The sequence below is a fragment of the Zootoca vivipara genome, chromosome 3 (genome assembly GCF_965207765.1).
Source record: "Zootoca vivipara chromosome 3, rZooViv2.hap1.1, whole genome shotgun sequence".
NCBI classification, from domain to species: Eukaryota; Metazoa; Chordata; class Lepidosauria; order Squamata; family Lacertidae; genus Zootoca; species Zootoca vivipara.
Genome location: NC_142586.1, coordinates 86,232,823 through 86,255,202, shown reverse-complemented (window position 1 = coordinate 86,255,202; position 22,380 = coordinate 86,232,823). Strand labels below are relative to the sequence as shown.

The 22,380-nt window shown below is 42.8% G+C and overlaps 1 protein-coding gene across 1 annotated transcript in view; it reads right to left on the bottom strand.

Annotated features, from left to right (window-relative positions):
• The window catches only part of PLB1 (phospholipase B1), a 77,063-nt gene that overhangs the window by 26,112 nt on the left and 28,571 nt on the right, over window positions 1-22,380 (bottom strand). Inside the window, exons 15-31 of the mRNA XM_035111500.3 lie at window positions 20,869-20,942; window positions 20,274-20,317; window positions 19,551-19,659; window positions 17,422-17,473; window positions 17,191-17,271; window positions 15,846-15,911; window positions 13,961-14,061; window positions 12,637-12,718; window positions 12,114-12,218; window positions 10,711-10,806; window positions 9,752-9,823; window positions 8,305-8,382; window positions 6,269-6,329; window positions 5,366-5,424; window positions 4,546-4,613; window positions 2,320-2,363; window positions 1,129-1,228 (exon numbers count right to left, since the gene is read on the bottom strand). Coding sequence (XP_034967391.2) covers window positions 1,129-1,228; window positions 2,320-2,363; window positions 4,546-4,613; window positions 5,366-5,424; window positions 6,269-6,329; window positions 8,305-8,382; window positions 9,752-9,823; window positions 10,711-10,806; window positions 12,114-12,218; window positions 12,637-12,718; window positions 13,961-14,061; window positions 15,846-15,911; window positions 17,191-17,271; window positions 17,422-17,473; window positions 19,551-19,659; window positions 20,274-20,317; window positions 20,869-20,942 — 1,292 coding nt within the window. The remainder of the gene's footprint in view (window positions 1-1,128; window positions 1,229-2,319; window positions 2,364-4,545; window positions 4,614-5,365; window positions 5,425-6,268; window positions 6,330-8,304; window positions 8,383-9,751; window positions 9,824-10,710; window positions 10,807-12,113; window positions 12,219-12,636; window positions 12,719-13,960; window positions 14,062-15,845; window positions 15,912-17,190; window positions 17,272-17,421; window positions 17,474-19,550; window positions 19,660-20,273; window positions 20,318-20,868; window positions 20,943-22,380) is intronic.

The following is a 22,380-nucleotide window of genomic DNA, read 5'->3' as shown; positions in this document are numbered from 1 at the left end:
ACACAAAATGAAGCACACCACGAAAAAAATGATGACTTTACTCTACAAAAAGTTGGATGGAGTGCCCTGCCTTTGAGGGGGGCACGATTGGTATTATTGGAACTCCAGAACGCCCACAGGGAAGAAGGAAAAAATATGCAGAGAAGAGAAGAAATTCAGGGGTCCTGTATGGTGGCGTGGATGGCAAAAGACTGTAAACAGGGGGTGGGGTGAAGGGAAAGTGATGTTGTGATTATAAGGATGGATTAACAGGTGTATAACTGGTCTGCTGATTATGGAATTTGCTGGATTGGGGGGGTGGAGCCGGTAATCGGGGATGTAAGGTTAAATTGAGAATAGTTATAGTTTTAAAAGTGAATGGATTTTGGAAAATGTGAAAATATGGAGGCTTATAGAGGGAGAAAAAATTAGGCACGGGAAGATAAAATGGGAGTTTGATTTTTCAGTGATTTGAATATTAGATGAAAATGTTAACAATTGATTTATAAGTTGTATAAGATATAAAGGTGTATTTTTATAAAGTAAGAAACTGTTGCAGATGATAAAAAAGGGATGAAAACCGGGGAAGGGGGGGGAGGGGAAGCCCACAAAATATGGTTTTACAATTATGAATGTAAGAAAAAAAATTTTGTTTTGTATTTTTTTTTTCTCTTTTTTTGCCCTTTCTTTTTTCTCTTTTTTCCTATTTCTATTTTTCTCTTTTTTTGGTATGACAATAGATGGTTGGATGGATGGCCTCCTGCGTACTGCCCTGGTTTGCTGGAGCTCCCTGGTGGCAGGGGGGGGGGCTTTGGGGTCAGGGGAGGGGGGGGAGGACAGAAATCCAAGCATAAAATGGACCATCTCTGACTGTTCACATACATGGGATACTTCTGTGGCAGGGGAGGACCCATGTGGGTGGGTAGGAAGGAGGTGGAAAAGGTGTTTATGTATGTACCGTTTTTTTTGTTTTTTTGTACTTTGTAAAATTAATAAAAAGTATGTTTAAAAAAAAAAGACTTTATCCTTGGATTCTTAACCAGATTTAAACCCCAGAAGAGGATGAGGTGAAAAGCAGGCAAAACCCCTACGCTTTGGGGCAAAAGTTCAGGCTTAACGCAGAGGTTTTTCCTTGTCCCAGTGTCTTACTGTGCGGTGGCTCCTCCTACTGCTACGTTGAATCCGGCCGCTTCATTCTGGGTGCCAGTAGAGAAGCCAGAGAGGTTTGGATTGAACATTTTCAAAATATCTGGCAGAGAAGGAAAAAAATGCAAGGTTTGGTGAGCAAGAGCCACTGCTGACTCCCAAATGCCATGCTGCGGTTGGGCTAAATCGGTAAGAACCACCCCACATTTCATGAATGCTCCCGAAATTACAACCGGCTAACTAGCATAGGGGAAACTGTAGGAAAGAGAGCCAAGTCTTCCCCATCAAGTTTTTTTGGCTCTATTACCCCCAACAGAGCTGTTGTTGCCGTTCTAAATGTCTGTGCTGAACACTGGAAGTACTTTATGCAGAGTGAGACCAGAGGCTCATCTGGCTCAGGTGTGGGGGCCAAGCGAAGACTCTCCCCCAGCCCACACCCCCTCACCAGGGGGCTCTTTAGGTCTACCCTGAGTTAAACTGAGTCGAAACCACCCCAGTAGTTTAGCTATCACCCTATCATTCTCTATATGAGTAGATCAGCCTGCCAATTTACTGGACATCATCACTAACCGATTAGTATCTCTGTTTCGCTTTAAGTCATGTACTGGGAAAGTGGAAATTTCAGGGTGTACAGGCAAGGACTCTTTCTCAAAGCTATTTACACAATTAAGGCACACAGCCCTGGGATTTTTAGACCCAGGTGGCTGCCTGGTTTTCCTCTGTCGCTGTTCTTGCTCTGTTCAGTGTGTGATTTCTTAATCACTTCGATACAAGATCAGACAGGCTTTGACTGCGTTTGTATTTTGAGCAAGCGCTGTGCCTGTGTGCCTCCTCTCCTCTCATGTAGGGCTTCATTCATTGCATTCTGTTGGCATCAAACCAGTTTGCCCTGACATCCAAGCTGGCAAACGGTGGCTTAAGTCATCTCTCCAAATCAGGATTGCAACACAGGATGAAAACATGGGGGGGGGGGAGCGGTTGGCGGGATCACTCAAACAATGGTTTGCCAATCTGGACATCATCACAAACTATGGTTTCATTCAAGCGGCAAGTGAGGAATTAAGGCCCACATGTAAGAGGGGAAAGTATGTAAACACAGTGCTTGTTCACAAACCTTCAAATTATGGCTTTGAGAGGATTAATATCATTATGAACATTCCTCTTTCATGCCATGGTATGTCAAAAGACACTCACTAGATAAGGTTGTGTGAGTCTCCAAGGTTTCATCACCTCCAGCACTAGAAAAAAGGATAATAACAAATCAGTCACTGGCATTAACAGTGCCAAAGGGCATCTACCATCTGTCCTAGAAACACAGCTGTATTAGCAAGGAGTAGGGTAGAAATGAATTAGGAACAAAAGTCCCTCAAAATGCCACAAAACTTTAGGGGGGGAGGGAGCCATCCAGCCTTTAAGGATAAAAGGATAGGAACAAGTGTGAAGGAAGGGGAAGTTTTCAAATCAAGTAAAATAGGTCTGCAGCTAAAACAGATGTAAGTCTCTAGCAAGAACACACAGCTAAGAATTTAGAAATGCTCCCCTTTATGTTGATATATTTAGTACATATTGAGATCTGACCTCCTTTAATCTGATCTTGCTGATAATAAACTAGATTTGTTAACATTTGTTCACTGAGAGACCAGACTGTGTTGATGCCCAATAGATATCTGGGGTTCTAAAGTTTTAGGAGAATGTGTTAAATGTCAGGGCACACTTGCTCATTAAACCTTTTAGTGCACTTCAGTGCACTACTGTACCGTGTTTCTCATATTTTAAGGCATCCCCAAAAAATAAGCCATGACAGGATTTCAAAGGGTTGGTGAAAAATAAGACATACCCCGAAAATAAGCACTATCGCAAAGCCCCGACCGAGCGAGAGGCGAAGGCGCGGGACCCAGCAGGAGCTCCCTGCCTGCTTCCCCGAGCCGTAGCGCATCGGGGGACAGAGCCGAAGATCGGCGGGCGCTCCTTGCTGGGCTTGACAAGCCCGGGAAACAGCGCCCGCCGATCTTCGGCCCTGTGCTGTGTGACAGGCGGGGGTGGGGGGGGAAGCGGAGATCGTTCTCCGCTCTCCCCCCACCCCCGCCTGTCACCGAAGATCGGCGGGCGCTGTTTGCTGGGCTTGACAAGCCCGGCAAACAGCGCCCGCCGATCTTCGGACCTGTGCTGTGTGACAGGCGGGGGTGGGGGGGAAGCGGAGATCGTTCTCCGCTCTCCCCCCACCCCCGCCTGTCACCGAAGATCGGCAGGCGCTGTTTGCTGGGCTTGACAAGCCCAGCAAACAGCGCCCGCCGATCTTCGGACCTGTGCTGTGTGACAGGCGGGGGTGGGGGGGGAAGCGGAGATCGTTCTCCGCTCTCCCCCCACCCCCGCCTGTCACCAAAGATCAGCGGGCCCTCCTTGCTGGGCTTGACAAGCCCGGCAAACAGCGCCCGCCGATCTTCGGCCCTGTGCTGTGTGACGGGCGGGGGTGGGGGGGAAGCGGAGATCGTTCTCCGCTCTCCGCCCACCCCCGCCTGTCACCGAAGATCGGCGGGCGCTGTTTGCTGGGCTTGACAAGCCCGGCAAACAGCGCCCGCGTGCACTTTATTAAAAAATAAGACATCCCTTGAAAATAAGCCATGTCGTGTTTTTTTGAGGAAAAAATTAATATAAGGCATGTCTTATAATATGAGAAACACGGTATGTGGTTGCACACACATTTAGTTTTCCTTTCTATATACCGGTAATCCCATATTGATCCAAGATCTAATAGAAGCAGATTACCCTGATTTCTGGAAAAGCAAGGTAGCCTCAAAATTCACCTTTCAGACATGTTCATTTCTGTGCATTCATTGCATACAGGGCAAGATGACAACTGAGCAATTGTCAGAAGTTTCCAGATAATGTGTGATAATTGCCATCTTATTCTTCTTCCACATTTTTGTGCAAGAACGACCACTGTCTTTTTTTTTAGTAAAATGTCCATTCTTGCACAAAAATCTGTGTAAGGAAGGAAATCTGCACCAGGTGACTGAGTTGAACAGATCCAAATCAATGTACATAAGCATGAAGCAAGCTGTGTGTTGCTTTTTCATAACCTCCCACTCCATTGTGCCACTCCTAGTGGAAGCTTGTTCACTTGGGAGTAATCTCAAACCTTGATCAGTTCAGAAATTATTTGTTGAAGTACAGCTTGGGAAGAAGTGCAATATGCAGCCTGCAAGATTGCTTGATGGCAGCGTATTGTTATAAGGCTTCTGGTTATTGGGAAAAGAATAGACTGCATGTCTGGGCATGAGGATATGCTCAGACATGTAACTGTCACATACACTTTCTTTTCTCATTTTCATCTACCAGTATATAATGGCGCTCTTCAAAAAGGTGCATGAAATTCTTTACTCCAGCAGAATTTGGGATAAATTCTAGCAAATGTTCTACCTCCAAGAAAGCCCTCTCCAAGCTGTGGTTACATCATCCAAACCAGTTGATTTGGCTCCTACAGCAGCCTGAAAATGAAATATATATAAATTATATACATCGCAAGGGATGATATGATGAGAAAGGAGTGGAGTAGGAAAATCTCTGTTGTCTCCCCGAAAAGGTTGACTGTTTTAAAGATTGCTGCTGGTTTATGAGGCCATGAATAATGTTAAGCAGAATTAGCCAAGGGGTTCATGCAATCTGAAATATGAATCTCTCTCTCTCTCTCTCTCTCTCTCTTTCTGGAAATTGTAGCTCTCTGGGGGAAACTACAGTTTCCATGTTTCTAGCGAAAGCCCATGCAAAGACTTCTGCTAGCACATTGGGGCTTCCCCTTTCTCCCACCCTCTGCAGCCACCCCCCCCCCCAAATTGGCTCAGTGGGTGGGGATAACCCCCAGAACAATGTGCAGGAGAGGAGAGAGGGAATCGTTCTGTCTGGCAAGCTGATGGAACAACTGTCATGGCGTTCGGTTGAATGCACCCAACGTGCTTTAAATGTATGGTACAGGTATGATCTTTATGACTTGCATCAGACTTCCACAATGGCTAAACCCACTCCCAGAGTTCTTTTCATAATAGGAACCCTGCTGCAGCCTGAAATGTCAGGCTAAGCATACAATATTCCAAAGCGTTTAGATGATACCTTTTATTGGACCAAGTGTGCTGGGCATGAATTCTCCTTTGCTAAGTTTAACCTTATTGCTGGGTGTCGATTGATACCACAGCATCCTTGTGGAGAGCAGAATTTCCCCATGTGCTGCATCCCGTAGACCTACCGTCAAAGAATCACCGAGGGCAGCTATCACTTTGATGTCAGAAGGTTGTAGCCTGTGGACTAGATAAGGGGGTGGTGGAAGGAGGAAATCATAGGGGAAGGGTATCACTGGTATGGTTTTGTTTGTTTGTTAAGATATTCATGAACCGCTTGATACAAATACAATTAAACTAAGTCCAATCAAGCAATCAGTAAGGATACTTAAAATTCTACATGGACCAGAAATGATATGCTGAATGGGCTGAACTTGGAATCTAAAGAGATGGAAGCTACTTTTAAGTTGCAATCCTATGTACGCTTACCTGGGAACAAGCTTTATTAAACCCATTTGGGGCTTTCTTCTAAGTAAACATGCATAGGATTGTAACAAGCAGATCAACAATGCTAAACATTAAGAAATTCTCACTAAGCAATGGCACAAATATTCCTTATGGGACACATTTTCCAAATCCTGAATTATCTTGGTTGCCATATTCTGAGTTTAATTCTCTCTTTGGGGGGCAATCCTGCAAGCAGTTAGGAAGCTTAAATTCCACTGAAGTGAACAGAATATTCATTGCGTACAGCATTTCCATCCTTATCTATACCCACAGCAGCCCTAAAGGTACTTATGGTTGTGATAAGAGAGTCTTTTCGGAGCTCTGAGAATACTGGTTTTAATTTCAAAACAAGTCTACAGCCTTCACAGATGCAGAATTTGCAAGTGCAGAAAAGTGCAATGGACCAAAATGCTAGAATCTTAGAAATAAATAAAAATGAAAAAGAAGACCACATTTATCTACCAGTTTTCCCCTCCCCCCAGGTAATGTCGCAGTAACACCCCCCTGAGACTTTAAAAAATGCAAAAGAAAGAGATAGCAAAACTCTGCATTATGTGTTCTTTCTGTATCTCCTTATTTCTCACCTGATGTTGGGGCTTTTTGGGATGCAGCCTGTCCAGGGCATGACAGATCACTACCCCAGCTCTTGAAGACAAATGCAGTGAACACATCATTAGAAGCTTTTCAAATGAAATGAAAATATATAGAACATGCAAGAATTTCAAGTCATGGTTCAGAAGCCCAAGAAAGCCCCACTTCCAAGCTTTGGGGGTCTATACTAATCAGCCTCCATTTATTGCCCTCATCCTCAGGCTTCATTCTAGAGACAGCATGCTATTATGTACCGGTAGTTCTAGGTTTACATCGCTTTTTGGGCGACCAGTCAACTCTTTGCGCCATTTCTTTAATTTTATTATGTTTTACAAGCTCACTAAATAATAGAACACACACAAAAAAACCAACCAACTTGATAGCAGTCACATAACGCACTGACAGATGTTCTCTCAGCTCCAATACATAACATCAATAGCTGAATCCTACTGCGACCTGATTGGATCATTGCCAAAACAAGATGACACCTAATTGGCTCTCCAAACACTCACACTCATTGGCTACATTCAAATGAAGGAAAGCTACTGCATATCAACCTAAGTAATGTGTGCTTCCCTTTTCTGGTTATTTGGCTATAACTTTTGACAAAATACAGAAAATTGAAAAAAACTTTGTTGCTTTACAGTCTTCATTCAATTATCATTCCATTGATATATAATTTTATGGTATTACTCCAAATAAAAGTGGTGTTATGAGCCATCAAACTTTTTCCAAAAGGTTTCCACAATTTTGGCCACTAAGTGTACTGTTACTTATAATTTATATCACACCTTTAGCATCTGCACATAGATTTACAATCTTCATTTTGTTTGGTCTTCAAACAGCTCATTGCAGGAGATGCTGGCTGCATTTGCGTGTTGAGGTACCAAGACATCCCCCCAATAATTCACACTTCACACAGAATTTAAGTTTAAGGTTTTTGGCATTAATTTGGCCACAACTTTATTTAAATACATTTAATGTGAGTGGTTGCTTAGGCATTGGTTCCCAGCCATCTGTCCCCCGCCTGGGACAGAACCAACTGACTCCCGCTTGCGTACTAGGGAAGCCAGTATAGGTGAGCACCCTCTGAGAGAGGACAGGGCAGGGGACCAAGCCCTTCACCTCTTCCTCAGATGCTCCCCGAGGCTCATGCATGGTCTTAGCCCCTACCGGGGATATGGACAAACATATGGAGCCCCAAGATTCCTTTAACGGAATACCCCTAAAGGCAGCAGCCATTTTGAGGGGCAGGCCCAGCCAAATCCTTACCCCTCCACCATCCAATTTTAACCAATGCCTAACCGCAACCTTACAAGTTGTGACAATTTGCTATGCGGTAGGCAAAAACCACCTGGCACCAGCCAATCAGCCAAGTGGACAAAATTCGTACCAGGTCCCTGATCCAAAACAGGCAACCCCATGACAGGCATAGCAATGTCAAGCGCAAAGAACCCCTAAAAATAGGGAGGGCGGGTGGGAGATCTGTTGCAAGCAGCAAAAGTGAAACTGCAAGCTGCTTGCTATGCCTATATAAGGCTGTGGCTGTCAATCAAATCACTTGCAACATACCAATTTCCCCAGCAACAGCAAACCATCAATCACTCATGTGGCCATCCAAACTGACCCGCCCAACAGACCCGGGAGTGTCTTGTTAACCCTTCCGCAACATGAGCTCTCCTTAAGGGGAGAACTTGCTTTTCACAATCAAATCCATAAGGCAGGATTCAAAAGTCAAGTTTATCTCTTGCAGGTGCATCCTTCTAAAGAGAGCTCACCTCCCTTAACAGTCACTGCAGGGTGCTTAAGTGAAGTGTGAAAAGATCTTGTAGACCAGGCATCCCCTCCAGATGTTTTGGACTACAATTCCCATCTTCCCCGACCACTGGTCCTGTTAGCTAGGGATCATGGGAGTTGTAGGCCAAAACTTCTGGAGGGCCACAGTTTGGGGATGCCTGCTGTAGACAATAGAAGTTCAGTACTATGTATGCTCACATGTATAAGGCACAGTAAATGAGAAAGGAATCACCTGGCTTGGTTTCTGTGTGGGCTCCAGAGGCGAATGTGTACCATTGCTGTTCTTGTAGGTTCCCAGGAATGGTTGTTGCTAAAAGAAAGGAAGTACATTTCAAGCTCCAAATGCTGCAGAATTTATGCCAGCGTCAGAAGGATGCATTTATTAGAGTTGAGGTCTGTGAGGCTTGCCAATATGAATTCAATTTAGTTCTGCAATCATGATTCTCACAAAGAAAGAAGAGTTTGGCTTCAGGAACTCATTAGAGAGAGAAGAGTAGACCAGGAAGTGGACCTAGCCCAGAATTTAAGCATGGAAAACCTTTACTCTGGAGGTAAACAAGGACATCAAATCAGGGTAGTATCACAGTTACTTTGGAAAACTGTTTCTATCTCTCCTATTAATTGAAATTTTATTGTTGCATTCTGCCATGTAGCATTCTGTACGTTTTTCAAATAAATACTAAAATATAATAAAATGTAAAAATCTAACTTTTGCACACAAGTGGGATGGACTTCTGCATAAATGTGCATATGCTTGTAAATAGACCTGCAAGTTTATGGAAGTGAGCCAAGTGAAATGTACTACTTCTGCTTGGAGAGATGAGAAGCACAAGGAACTGACAAGGCCAATAAGAAAACTGGAGGCATATAGTGAAAAGGTGAAGCTTTCTATTTGTTTTCTCTGCTATGTGGTTTAGTAACACCTGGGCCATAACAAATGTACATACTGTATAGATACATAGATGAACTCAGTGTTGTAGACTGGGACAGAAAGCTTCCATCTCTGACAGAGAAAGCTTATGTGTGTACAAGGGGAGGGGGGTAGTTTCTATGAAACTCCATACAGGTATACCCCCCCCCCCCACTTAGGCAGGGGTTGCATCCTGGGCCCCTGCACATGTAAGTGAAATCACGTAAAGTGGGGAGCATCCCCTAAACACCCTTTAAACACCCTCTCTGCTGCTGTCTCACCAATCCAACTAAAAATACTGCATCCAAAAATATCCAACAACTAGAACTGAAGCTCTGGGGCCAGCAGGAGGCTGGAGGAGGTGCAGGGAAACGGCCGCTGCTGCTGCGCTACTCCGCAAACCAGCTGTTAGGCAGGGAGGCTTAGCAGCATAAACAAAGCTGCACCTCTGGTCTCTTTAGGGTTTCTTCCACCCTCACTGATGTCCTCTTTAGGCTCTGGGGAGGGGTTTCTCGTGAGCCACGAAGACTCTCCAGCTCTCTCCTGCCATTTCTTGGTTTGAATTGAATCATTTAATTATTTCCCAGCACCGCGCACATAGAGTTGTGTGTGAGTCGGTTGTGCGTCGGTAGGGGGACACCTGTATTCTAAAAAGAGGGCTTCGTGGAAAAATAACTGATCACATAAGACAGTGGCTTATCCTTGGAGTGTTAGATTGCTGACACCCACATTTGACACCTTTTGCCCTGAAAGATGATGCTATATTTACCAGAGTTGGACAGCTCAGGGTCACATTATCTGTAAAGTTGAAGGAAATGGATTTCTTCCCTAAAGGTTGAAGCTGCAAAACAAAACACATGGTTATGTCACAGTGTTTCTTCTTTTCCCCCTAATAATTGTCTTTCAAAATAAAAACTAATAAATACTATAATGCATTTGTTCCATAATTTGATCCCCGAGGCACTTTGCCAACTCATTTTCTCAAGGGTTCTCGGTTTTATTGCCACTGAAATTTAACTAAAATTCTAAGTGAGTGATGCAGCAACTGTCTACAAGACAGGATATTTTCACAGCAGTGAGAGCAAGTATTATCTCACCTTTTCCTGGAAGCCTTTGGATCAGCCACCTAGTCCCTATGCTCTAATGGTAACTTATCCAAAACACATGCAATTGAAATAATCATATATTCTTCTCCTGCCTACCCTTATTTCCATATACACCTTCCTGTTGTTTCCTTGTGTCTCTTAAGTCTGTAAGCCCCCTGGGAATAATTGTTATGCCTGCTCCTTGGAAGGCCTCATGTACATAGCTGTTACTATATCTACTTTCTCTCTCTATATATATTAGAAGTTGTTTGTTCACTATGAATTTGAACACCCCTTAAAAAATTGCAACCAATTTTTATATGATGGTTCAGTGAACTTTGTCTATGTCTGGAAACGTTTGGCTACCATCTTGAATCAAAATGGTGGCCTAAACCTTTCAAAACTTCACTAGTTTTAAGTAATGTTTTCACAGTAGCACAGTTTTTGTTTAGCCTCTTAGAATTCCCGAGCAATGCCAGGTATGAGGCTGCTAGTAAACAAATAAATACATAATGTGAAGACAACAGGAGAAAATCTGAATATGCAAAATATACTTTAATGGCATAAAAGTCTTTGCTACCCAGGAGATATACACTGTCCAAATAAGAGTACATTAGCATAGTTATCAAATCCCATGCCCTACCATATTTTTCCAGAGGGCCCGAGAAAGCTGGGAATGCGACTTTTGACTGAGATGAAAACAATCAGGTGCAAAGAATGAGATGTCTGGACGCCCATCCTGAAAAGGTTGAAAACATTAGAGTTTTGAGAGGGGGTCAGGTTTAAAGAGACAATCCCAAAAATTCAATCCAGTGAAAAGGTTTGAGTGTTCGGGTTCTTTAGCGTCTAGTCTGAAACTATCAGAGACTGCCTGAATTCTCTAGTATCTAATACTCCATTCAAGTCAATAGCAGGGGGTGGAGGCATTACATTGTATGTGTCAATTGTGTAAGATTTAATGTGAGCTCTTTCAGGTCAATAACGCTCTTGCATTGCCAGAACAGATTTTCTTAACTTTTCTTGCAGCATGAGCTGCTTTTTAAAAATTTACTTCAAGCCTGAAAGAACTATGAAACATGAATTAAAAGGATGCACAACAGAATACAAAATGATAGGTCACGTTTATAAATTGCAAAATAGCAATTTATGAAAACTGACAAATTACAACTTGCTGCAACAAAAAAAAAGTAAAATGTTGAAATCAGTCAACATTTTCAAAGCTGATGTAACCTTGTTGGTGTTTCTTTAAGAGTGACAAATAAACCAACTGTCAGTCACAGTGGATACCATAGCTGTCAAGTTCTCCTTTTTTGAGGGAAATTCCCTTATGCTGAATAGGCTTCCTTGTGAGAAAAGGGAAAACTTGACAGCTATGGCGAATACTCAGCCTTCATCTATAGTTTTAACAAGCCCTGGTCATTTCAGTTCCACTTTCGAAAACAGTTGCACAGGATCTCAGTCTGCAAGGTTCTTTTATGGCAGGACAGGTTTTGTCCTTGCTGACAAAGCTTCTTATTTTTGCTTTGTATTGCGCTTTATATTTTGGTACAGGTATATACATTCCCAATTCCAGAGAAAATTAAGAATAGGTGATGCAGGTCTAAACTAAAGGGTACTGGGTCTTCATACTAATAACCTTAGCGCACAAACACTGCAAAGGAGCAGAAATGGAACTTATTACATATTTTAACTTCTGTGCGCAGTCTAATATGGAATACTAGGCCACTAGTCTGAGTGTTCTGTGAACCCACATGGAAGTGCTGGCTGCTGTGCAGGAAGTCCTTCTCATCACCTCCATATAGGTCAGTGTTCACAGACCACATGCTATGCTTAGTAAGGATCAGACACAGTCTAACTACTGCATGAGCAAGGCAGGATGAATGCCGAATAATCAAGCCGCCCCCAGAGTCCAAGACTCAATCCAAATTGCATCATAACACCCTTATGTCAAGATTTCAAGATCCCAAAGAATGTCCTGAAAGCTCTGCAGGCTTTCTTATAAGGTAAGCAACATCCACATCCACGTTCAATCCAGCCAAGACACACCTGTAGAAGAGGAAGTACGATGCTTTGGAGGAAAGGCTGCAGTACTACTGTAAAATCTTCTTGGGTGTCATACTTGCCAGTCTGCACTAGACTTTGCAGACTGCTCTGTGGAATAAAAATAAAAGGAGTTCCTCAAAAACAAACCATGGTTTCATATTATGATTTGCAAGATGTAAACAAACCACAGTTCAAGGCACACTAAACTATGGTATAATGTTGAACCATGATTTAGCAGAAAGTGTGGGCCAGGGTACTGTTAGGAAACTAATTTCTGTGCCAAAAGCAGCACAGAAACAGCACACATAATATACACGGTCCAGATTATAACAAATCATAAAATGTTGGCGGGGTTCTCTTGAGGCAGTTATCCAATTTTTGTCTGTAGAGTGGGGTAGTTTTAAATCATGTCGCAGGATGTTCCAGAAGAGCAATATATGGTTGCTCTTGGGTATAATGCAGCAACATTCATACAACGACAGTGGGTGACATGCAAAATGGCAATATTGATTCTTTGCAGATATACCTGATAGGTTTGGACTGCTTCCTTCATCCTCACCAGTTCTGGTGAGCCTTCTTGAACGGTGAGAACACACTCACAATTCTCTCTGCGTATGAAATTAAAGGGAGTGCAGGACAAAAACAACATATATAGATAATGCAGGAATGCCATATTTTGGAACTACGAGTAGTTATCATGGTCACTACCTGTTGGCTGTTTCAGGTTTTACTGATGTTTAAGAGGATAGATTATCTCATTGTTATCTGTGCTATAAAGTACACAATTTTCCCGTATTTTTGGGTTTCCCTTTTATTTTTTTTATTTTTAGGATGTTGTAAACTGCTTAGAGGTTGTATTTGAAATAAGAAGATTTATAATTACCCAAGATAGATAGATAGATAGATAGATAAAAAGATAGATAGATGATCGATAGATAGATAGATAGATAGATAGATAGATAGATAGGTGATAGATAGATAAGGAAATGTAGAAAGTAGAAAGTCACTGAAAATCAGAATGGTAAACGTAAAAGAAATCAGAATTATAGAAGTGATGGTGGGTGATTATACTGGATCTAAGGACTCAAATACAATTTTAATGTTTCACTTTTGCCATCGCAAGAAACCAAGGATTTCCAGAGAGATGACTACTACTCTTATTTGGCAAAAAAAAAAAAAGCAACCGAGAAACTTGTAGGACCTTAAAGACTAATTTAACATAGAATAAGATTTTTGAGGACTGCAGTCCACTTCATCAGATGCTAAGGAACGAAGGCAGGCTAAATATAATCTATTTATTCTACATCTGTGTTTTGTTTCCCAAGGAAATCTGCTAAATCGTGACTTGGTAGGGAAAACAGAACCTGCGCAATATGACATATTGAGGCTACCACACATGGCTTGTTATGACAGATCCTGCTGGCTTGTAATTAGCTATCTCAAAATGTCTAACACAAAGGCATTTCAGAAAGTTTTCTTATATTTGTTCCATCATGGGCTTTTGTCTCATTTTAGCCAATTAAGAATTTGCAGTCCAAGAGATGCTCCCATTCCAAGCCCTTCCTCTGTGCTAGAGTTAAGCCATCCCTAGACATACCATTATACTGGGATCTCACCTAACATCCAGTGAGCAGATCACTTGCTCACCATCCACCACTGTACTTATTTAAAGCACATGGCTTCTCCCAAAGAACGCTGGGAATTGCAGTTCTGTGAGGGGTAAACTACAGCTCCTAGGATTCACTGGGGGAAGCCATGTGTTTTAAGTACCTGGTGGTGTGGATGCCATGTAGAATGGCCCTAATATACTTGGATGGCATGGATACAAGAAGAGACCAAAGCTGGCTTACACTGCTAGATGGGCAGGGCAGGGCAATCTGCTATCCAGAAACAGTTGTCTCAGAGGAAGAAGGTCCATTGCATTCACCAGATTCACCAAAGCTTTAGGCACCTGGTGGGAAAGGAAGCACTAAGTTATAAGAGACAACAGCGTATGAAACACAGGGCTTGCGTCCTTTCTGACTCTATGCCAAAGCAGCTATTGAGCCTGATTCATTGCTCATCTTGTTTGACCCAGTTTCCCCCATATCCCTACCCCTCCACATGGAAGCTTTCCAGGAAGATGGTGAATAATGTTAATGTGAGTGTATCATGGTCACCTACAGAATATATTTGGTGACAGTAATTAGTGATATAGTGGCACAAGTCCACCCCCCCCCCCAGTCACATTATATTACTCATTCAGGCACTTGGCTCCCTAGTGGCTTTGCGATAATGCTTGTAGGATGTCATTCTATAGTCACTGAAACATCCCTTTGGAGAGTTTCATACTAAAGGCTTCCCTACACAATCAAGCAAAGAACACTCCAAGTGCATATTATCCCTGCTAGGATATTCACACATTTTCTAAATAAATCATGTGAAGACCTATGACCTTATTATTATCATTGCTACAGTGGTACCTCTATTTACGAATAACTCTACTTACGAATGTTTCTACTTACGAATGGAGCTCTGTCCGCCATCTTGGATGCGGTTTAGATAGGATCTTTTCTACTTACGAATTTTTAGATAGGGTTAGATAGACTTACGAATTTTTTCTCCCATTGCATTCCTATGGGATTTGACTTACAATTTTTTTCGACTTACGAATGTGCGTTCGGAACGCTTTAAATTCGTAAGTAGAGGTACCACTGTATTTGAATTTATATACCCCCCCATACCCAGGGGTCTCAGGGCAGTTCACAGAATAAATTCAATATATTCTGTGAATACAGAATACACAATAAAAATAAAAACATCAACCCAATAGCACCCCCCCAAGAGCACATTTTTAAAGGGCATATGATTTTAATCAGATCAACTAAAGGCATGCTTAAAAAGGAATGTATTTGCCTGATACCTAAAGGTGTATAATGAAGGCAGCAGGTGAACTTCCCTGGGGAGAGCATTCCACAGACGGGGAGCCACTACAGAGAAGGCCCATTCTTGTATTGCCACCCTCTGGACCTCTCGAGGAGGAGGCACATGAAGAAGGGCCTCAGAAGATTATCTCAGGGTCCTGGTAGGCAGTGGCGTAGCAAGGTCAGGTGGTACCCGGTGCGGAAAATTTCTTGTCACCCCCCATTGAATTATTATTATTATTATTTTTTTACCCGCAAAAGTGGTTTGACTGTTGAGCTTTTTTTGTGGAGATTGCATGCCTTGCGATGAGGCGTCTGAGGGAGAGCCGGTGGGCGGACCATTTTGGCACCTCGGAGGCAACACCCGGGGCAGACCGCACCTACCGCACCCACCCTTGCTCTGTCCCTGCTTGTAGGTTCATATGGAAAAAATGGGATAACATGGAATAGGCAGGGAGAAGAGGGAGGACTTTGCCACATATTACTAGACATATTCTATGTGCTATTTGAAGGGATCCCGTGACACCTATTTAACTGAATCCCACATACCAATAGTAGATTTGTATGTGCATCATTTCAGTCCATGTGTAGGAAGGGGAGAATTGCATTTCTCCGGCAACCAAGTAATACCACTTTAGTATTGAGAAATTGTATGGATGTGGTAGAATGTGACCTCACTTGAGGTTGGGTGGGCAGTATGAAATTGTAGTCAGCCTCAGACCATTTCACGTGATTGCTCTGAAAATCTCCTTTAAAAACAAACAACTGTGCGATTATGCAGCAACATCCTAAAATAAAATGAAAAGATGCTCTCCAGGCAGCAGCCACCTACCTCTGCATGAAGAAGGTCAAGTGCTTTTTGAACACGGCTTGAAAAGTTTACAGCTGAATAGTGATCCTGATACAAGCAGGAGACAGAAAGAGAGAGTTACTAGTCCTTAAAAAAAAAGGTAAAAGTGACCTTTGCACATCTTATGATTTATAAAGACACGAGATTAATCATGCAAGTTACTCCTTAACTAGGAAACATAACATGGAATTCAGGATGTAGCTAAACCAGAAAAACACACACACATGGATGCTAGTGAATTTGTGCATCCTAATTAAGAGTTACAATGAATGAATAAAACCTTCCAAAAATTATATTATTAATTAATTAATTAATTAATTAAATGTGTACGCCACTCTTCATCCATAGATCTCAGGGTGGTTCACAACATAAAAATACAAGATAAAAAACCACAAAATACAAGATGCTCTGAACCTGGCTGTCTTGATCATTGTGGACAGGACAATAATTATAGTATTTTTGCATAATCTGACATCTGCACAATCTTGGACCCCTGATGACTAGATGTTACATCTGGTATGTCACATCCTTCAGCTCTTGGGAGAGGGATAGAAATAACATACTGAATATTCTTAAGACAGCGAAGGAGTCAGAAAGTAGAGAATGAAATGGATGTTCAGTGGTCTACAAATTTCCAACATGATCTGTTTGTATAGCAAATGTACCATTAGGTCTTCAACGCTTTCTTTCATCTCAAAGAAACAAACCCTACAGGAAGGTCACATTTGGAACATCTTGTGGCTTGGGAAGTGAGGCAGACTGCCCTCTTTTCATAACCATCTTTAACCAAAACCAGCATCCCAAGAGTTGATTTGATACCTGAACTACACCTTCAACTTCAAAAAAGCTATGGGGACTCCCTAAAATTTGAACTTCCCTGGTCTAATAGTTCTGACACTTAGGTTGTGGGCAGTATTAGGCTGCTAAGGCTGTTCAGATATTTCCCCCCTGTGTGGTTAGTGTAGGGCTTTTGTAATATTAAGCAGCCAAAATGAACCACACAAAAGTGTGGAGTTTATCAACTTGTGTGCTTAGAAAACACTGCAAACCATGGCCAGAGCAAATAAGAGAGTCAATCTCCTTCCAGCTTCCACATAAAATCATGTTTTTAACCCAGAATGATCCTTTAGGCAGCACAACTACCTTTGCTCTGGTGCTACTAATAGCTAGAGCCTCCACCCAAGCAATCTAGGCTGCATTAGGGTCTCCAAGCCATGGGTTTTCGTCTTTTACTATCACAAAGGAAAGCCTTTACTGATTCCCTGCAAACCACCGTTTTGGCTTTCATCCAGCATCTCAGAGCTTTGAGAACATCCCCATAACTCACCATGTCTTTGCAATAGTTGCACAGATCATGGACTCCAATGAATACAGTTATGACCTTCCAGTCTGTGTCAAAATTGATTCTCTAAGCAAAGAAAAAGAATGCACGTGTTACCATTGCTGGCTTATTCACACAGGTATATAATGCATGGTTGCCAACCGAAATGAAGCAATTATCGGTGACCCTTCATATAATGCGACAAGTAAGCAAGTTTCTTGAATGTTGTCAACCTACCGAGTCGTTTTTCATTAATTTCACAAGGTGCTTTACTTGGTCTGGTAATTTCCTAGGAAAGAGGGGACACGGTAAAATGACACGGGGCACATATTTGATGCTTGACTATATCTGTAGACTCATCCTTAAAAACAGGTATGTACAATGAGAAGTGGCTATTCCCATTTTACCAAGAGAGGACTGCAGTCCCAGAAAGGGACACGACGTGCCCAATCTAACCTAGTAAACCAGGCATCCCCAAACTGCGGTCCTCCAGATGTTTTGGCCTACAACTCCCATGATCCTTAGCTAACAGGACCAGTGGTTGGGGAAGATGAGAAATGTAGTTCAAAACATCTGGACGGCCGAAGTTTGGGGATGCCTGTAGTAAACCATTGGCTAAAATGGAATTTGGGTTTCCTGAGACCTGGGGGGGGGGTACTTTAAGACTATATTGTCTTTGTTTACAACTGGATTGGGAAAACAGGACCAAGGAAAAATGAGTCATCCGTGAAAATGCCTGATGACTCATTTCTAACAGCAAGAAATTAGGCCTCTTGCAGTCCTGGAAGAGGAAGAAGGGAGAGCAGGAGCCTTGAAGGTGCTCATCAAGAGTTCTTTCTTTGCCCTCTTTTTTGTGCTATCTTTCCACCCTTTTGGTCCCCATAAGCAGAGATTCTGACTTCCGCTGGGGTACTTTAGTGAAAACACACAAAAGCAGAAAGAACATTTGAAATTCCCTTTCAAAACCTTAATCAAGACCAGGAATGAACTAGCGATGGTGGCCTCCAAGCGAAAACTGCTCCTTCTTTGAGTTACTTTTTTTCAACTCCTAGTTTTGCTCTATAGTCCCCGACTGAAACAAGTGCACGAAGAAGTAGTTTGCAAAAAACAACAACCCAGAAGACTAATGGAAACGTTAGGCTTTTAAGGAAGCTCCAGGGCTCGGAATGAGCTGAAACGCATTTCATTTCTTTCCCATGATTAGGATTGTGTGACATTTCAAATGCTACTTTAGGTTCTTGGTTTTGATTTACATTCTTCGACAATGAAAATGAAAATAAAAAATGGTTTCATATCAGCAGAGAGGAATAGTCGGATTAGGTAAGGTAATTCCTTTCTTTCTTTTGTTCTTGTATGGAAATCCAGGAACCATATCAAGTTTACTTTATCTCTGCCAGATAAGGCTGTAAATACTATGTGGTAGAAATGACTTCTAATATGTGTGTCTTTGACAGTTCAGGGACATCACCATAGTATCTGAGCACATAAAGACAACAAAAGAGACCATGGGAAAGGGGAGCACCTGCCTTCTCTCACTGTACTAAATATGAACCATATGGATAAATATCTATGAAAGCAACTTCCTTCATGTTTTCACAGAATGATTGCAAGTCAAAAAAGCTGGGTAATACTTAGGACCCACCTCCTTTCTATCAAGGCCTAGTTAGGCTGGGGTCACATCCACACTACATATTTAAAGCCACTTTAATTGGTACCACTTTAACAGATATGGTTTCCCTTGAGAGTCCTCATGGCGCTACAGTTCAAAAGCACGCCAGTGCAAGTAGATAAATAGGTACCTCTGCGGCGGGAAGCGTTTCTGTGTGCTCTGGCTCCCATCGTGGTGTTCCATTGTGCCATAATTGGTTTAGTCATGCTGGCCACATGACCCGGAAAGCCATCTGTGGACAAATGCTGGCTCCCTCAGCCTGAAAGCGAGATGAGCGCCGCAACCCCAGAGTCGCCTTTGACTGGACTTAACCGTCCAGGGGTACTTTACTTTTTTTACCTTTACAGTTCCCTTAGCAAATTATAGTACCCAGGATTCTGCAGAGGAAGCCATGGCTGTCAAAGTGATCTAAGTGAGTTAAACATGGGGTGTGGATGTGACCGGGGGGGCAGAGGGGCGGTAGCCCCAGGCACATTTGGGGGGGGGTGCGTGCTGCTCCTTGCCGCTCTGCGAGCCCTGTGCTGCTGCTCCGCTGCCCACCCACAGCCCTTGGCAGACACAACAAGCATGCCCTGCTAGCCCAGTGCCACTTTGCAATGCTGCAGGGGCTGCGTGAGGATGATGCGACGGGCATGCGCCACACTGCCCCTGCAAGCCAAACAATTTCCACATGACACTATGCCATGGATAGACATACTCAGCTGGTGCTCTTGGAACTGCTTGGTTGAGAAAGGCACTTGGCTTTCTTAAGTCTCCTGTGCCAGTCGAATATCCCGTGAGGTTAGCACTGAACTCACGGAGGATGTCTGAAAGAAAGAAAATAATAACTTTGGTGGTTTAAAAAACCCCTCTTGTTTTCTTGTTGTTCAAATTGTGTACTGGTTATCGTTTTACTGTTGTTTTAATGTTGTTACCACTTTGAGCACTACTCTCGTAAGCAGAAAGCGGGACATGTATTATTCTAGGAAATGAGCAAGTAACTTGGAAGTATATAGGTGAAATAATTGATGGGGAGTCAGGAACCTGAGAAGACCTTGGCTGGGTGGCTGGAGAAGACAATAGGATGACAAAGTAGGGGAAATGTTGGAGGATGTCAAGCCCTGGGGGAATGGCAGGATGGCACCAGGCAGAATGGATTTAGGCTGGAGCCTAACTCCATTCAGCTTAGTCATGTGACCTGGAAACCTGGTGGAACGTATGCCGGCAAAAAGGGAGATGTAAGTAAACTGCATTTTAAAAGCTTGTTTTCCCTCTGCCAGGCTTAGGCCAGGTCAGACACAGCAGTCCCACTCCTGAAAGGAGTTTGGAATAGGGGTAATTTGTGCATGTTTAATTTAAGACACCATAAATTCCACCAGCTTCCTGTTCTTTGGATTGCTTTGTAAATCTGGATCCAACCCCTTCCTTGACTTTTACTTACTGGGCAAAGTTGTTACATTCCTTAATGAAGCATCTCCTCCAATGCTGCAATAAGAGTCAGAGAGAGAGAGAGAGAGAGAGAGAGAGAGAGAGAGAGAGAGAGAGAGAGAAAGAGCCTCTTAGTCAAGTTTTAGCCAGTAAGAGGAACAATGACAAACACCAAAAGGTACATTTCATGCTTTTGCAAAGGAGATAATGTAGAGAGGTGCCTGTGGGATTTTCTGCTTCAAGGGCCAAAATATCTTGACTAACCTTGGCACTGAAGATTTTCAAAATTCAGCATTCACAAGCTAGTCTCCCTATTAGAATAATTGTAGAGTTTCCTTTTGTTTACTTCCTACCCCTTTAATTTAGGTGGGAGGCAGACTTCGGTCTTTCAAATTTCAGTGGCGCCCTGTGTGAGGCCCAAATTCGACACCCTCCCCACCTCTCGCCTTCCGTTCTGCTCAATTCACTACATCATAGATGTGCCGCCTTGCAGTGCCCCCTAGGCTCAGTGCCCAGTGTGGTGAAACCAGATACGATGCTCTAAAGCATATCCACAAATGCAAGTCAGTGGCTATTTGTGGAGCAAAATCACAAGGATAGTTACCTACCTCCAAGCCAGCCCCCAATACTGCGTATTCATATCCATCAGGTCATTTGGTTTTGATCCAATGCCATTACCAGCCTGCCTCAGAGAGACCAAAGAGATAGATGAAGTTGGCAACTCACGTATTTTGTTTTGTTGTTGTTCATAATGAAATGTGTACTTTTAAGGCTTTGGGCTCCTAGAACAAGGGCAGCTAACCCTTTTTGTCAGATCCTCCATGGCATTTTGAAAGCTCTAAAGCAGTTGCTATGTACACTGTGTTCCATCCACAGGATTTATGGCTGCATGAAGCAGGGTTTAGAAACATTATCAGCATGACTCGAGATAATTGGACAATAAATGGGGCAATTAATCGAGAAGTGGCACCAAATCAGGCCAATGAACTTTTACAACACCCTGTCCCATATTCACTCTGTACAGGATAATACAGAGTATATGAAATGGAGTTGGTGCATGTGCACAAATGACTAGCTGGATTAGATGATAATTTGGCATATGGGAGAAGAGTTTTGGCTATTTTTAGGTTTTTTTTGTCCTGCCTAATGATAATCAGAATATTATAGAACACATAATAAAATACAATAAAACAGCAATGATATCAAAGAACCCCCGGAAAATATCAGGTAGGAAAAACTTCAATAAGATCAATAAAAACACCAGCTAAAACTTATTTCAACACATTTACAACATAGGGGAATGGCCTATCTAAATAAAACTTTATTGGCCGGACAGTGAAAGGTCTTTAAAGATGAGACCAACTGGGTGCAGTCAGCCTTCATCTCCATCCTGGCTCCACCCCTCAGCTTGTGCCTGATAGGGCAATTTCAAAGTTTGTGATGGCGGCTGGCCAAAGAGGCGTTCCAATGGCTGGTCACCATGGTGAAGTCATTTCGCCCTCTGGAGTGTGAGGGGGTTCTGCACTGGGCTGCAACTGCTGCCCTTGATTGGTCTGCCAGAAAAAGGTATGTGAAGCTGGACCTCAATTGCCAAGGAGTTCTAGAGCCTTGGAACCAGGGCCGGATTTAGGTTTGATGAGGCCCTAAGCTACTGAAGGAAATGGGGCCTTTTATATGCCCAGCTGTCCTTTGTCAACAACAAATTGTCGCTGTTTTTTGTGTTGAATATATGCTATATGGTACCCTATATATAGAAATGAGCAAACCAGTGATATTTTAGGGAGCAGGCTAGCAGGCGGGGTCCATTACTTACATCATAGGAGCCTACACAACACAAAACACTGTTGCTGTATGTAGGTTTTATTTTATTTGTTTTTTATCTTATATTTTGGAAATGTACACCCACTTTTCTTTTCCTTTAAATTTTTGGGGGCCCCCAAGAGAGTGAGGCCCTAAGCTATAGCTTGTTTAGCTTATACATAAATCTGGCACTGCTTGGGAACCATCACCAAGAACTCTGGCTAGCTACGTGGATGATTGGGAATAAGGAAATCTATGTGTGGAGCAGTGCGTGCAGCCATCTTACGTATAATGTGGTGGCCACTATCTCCCGTCAGTGA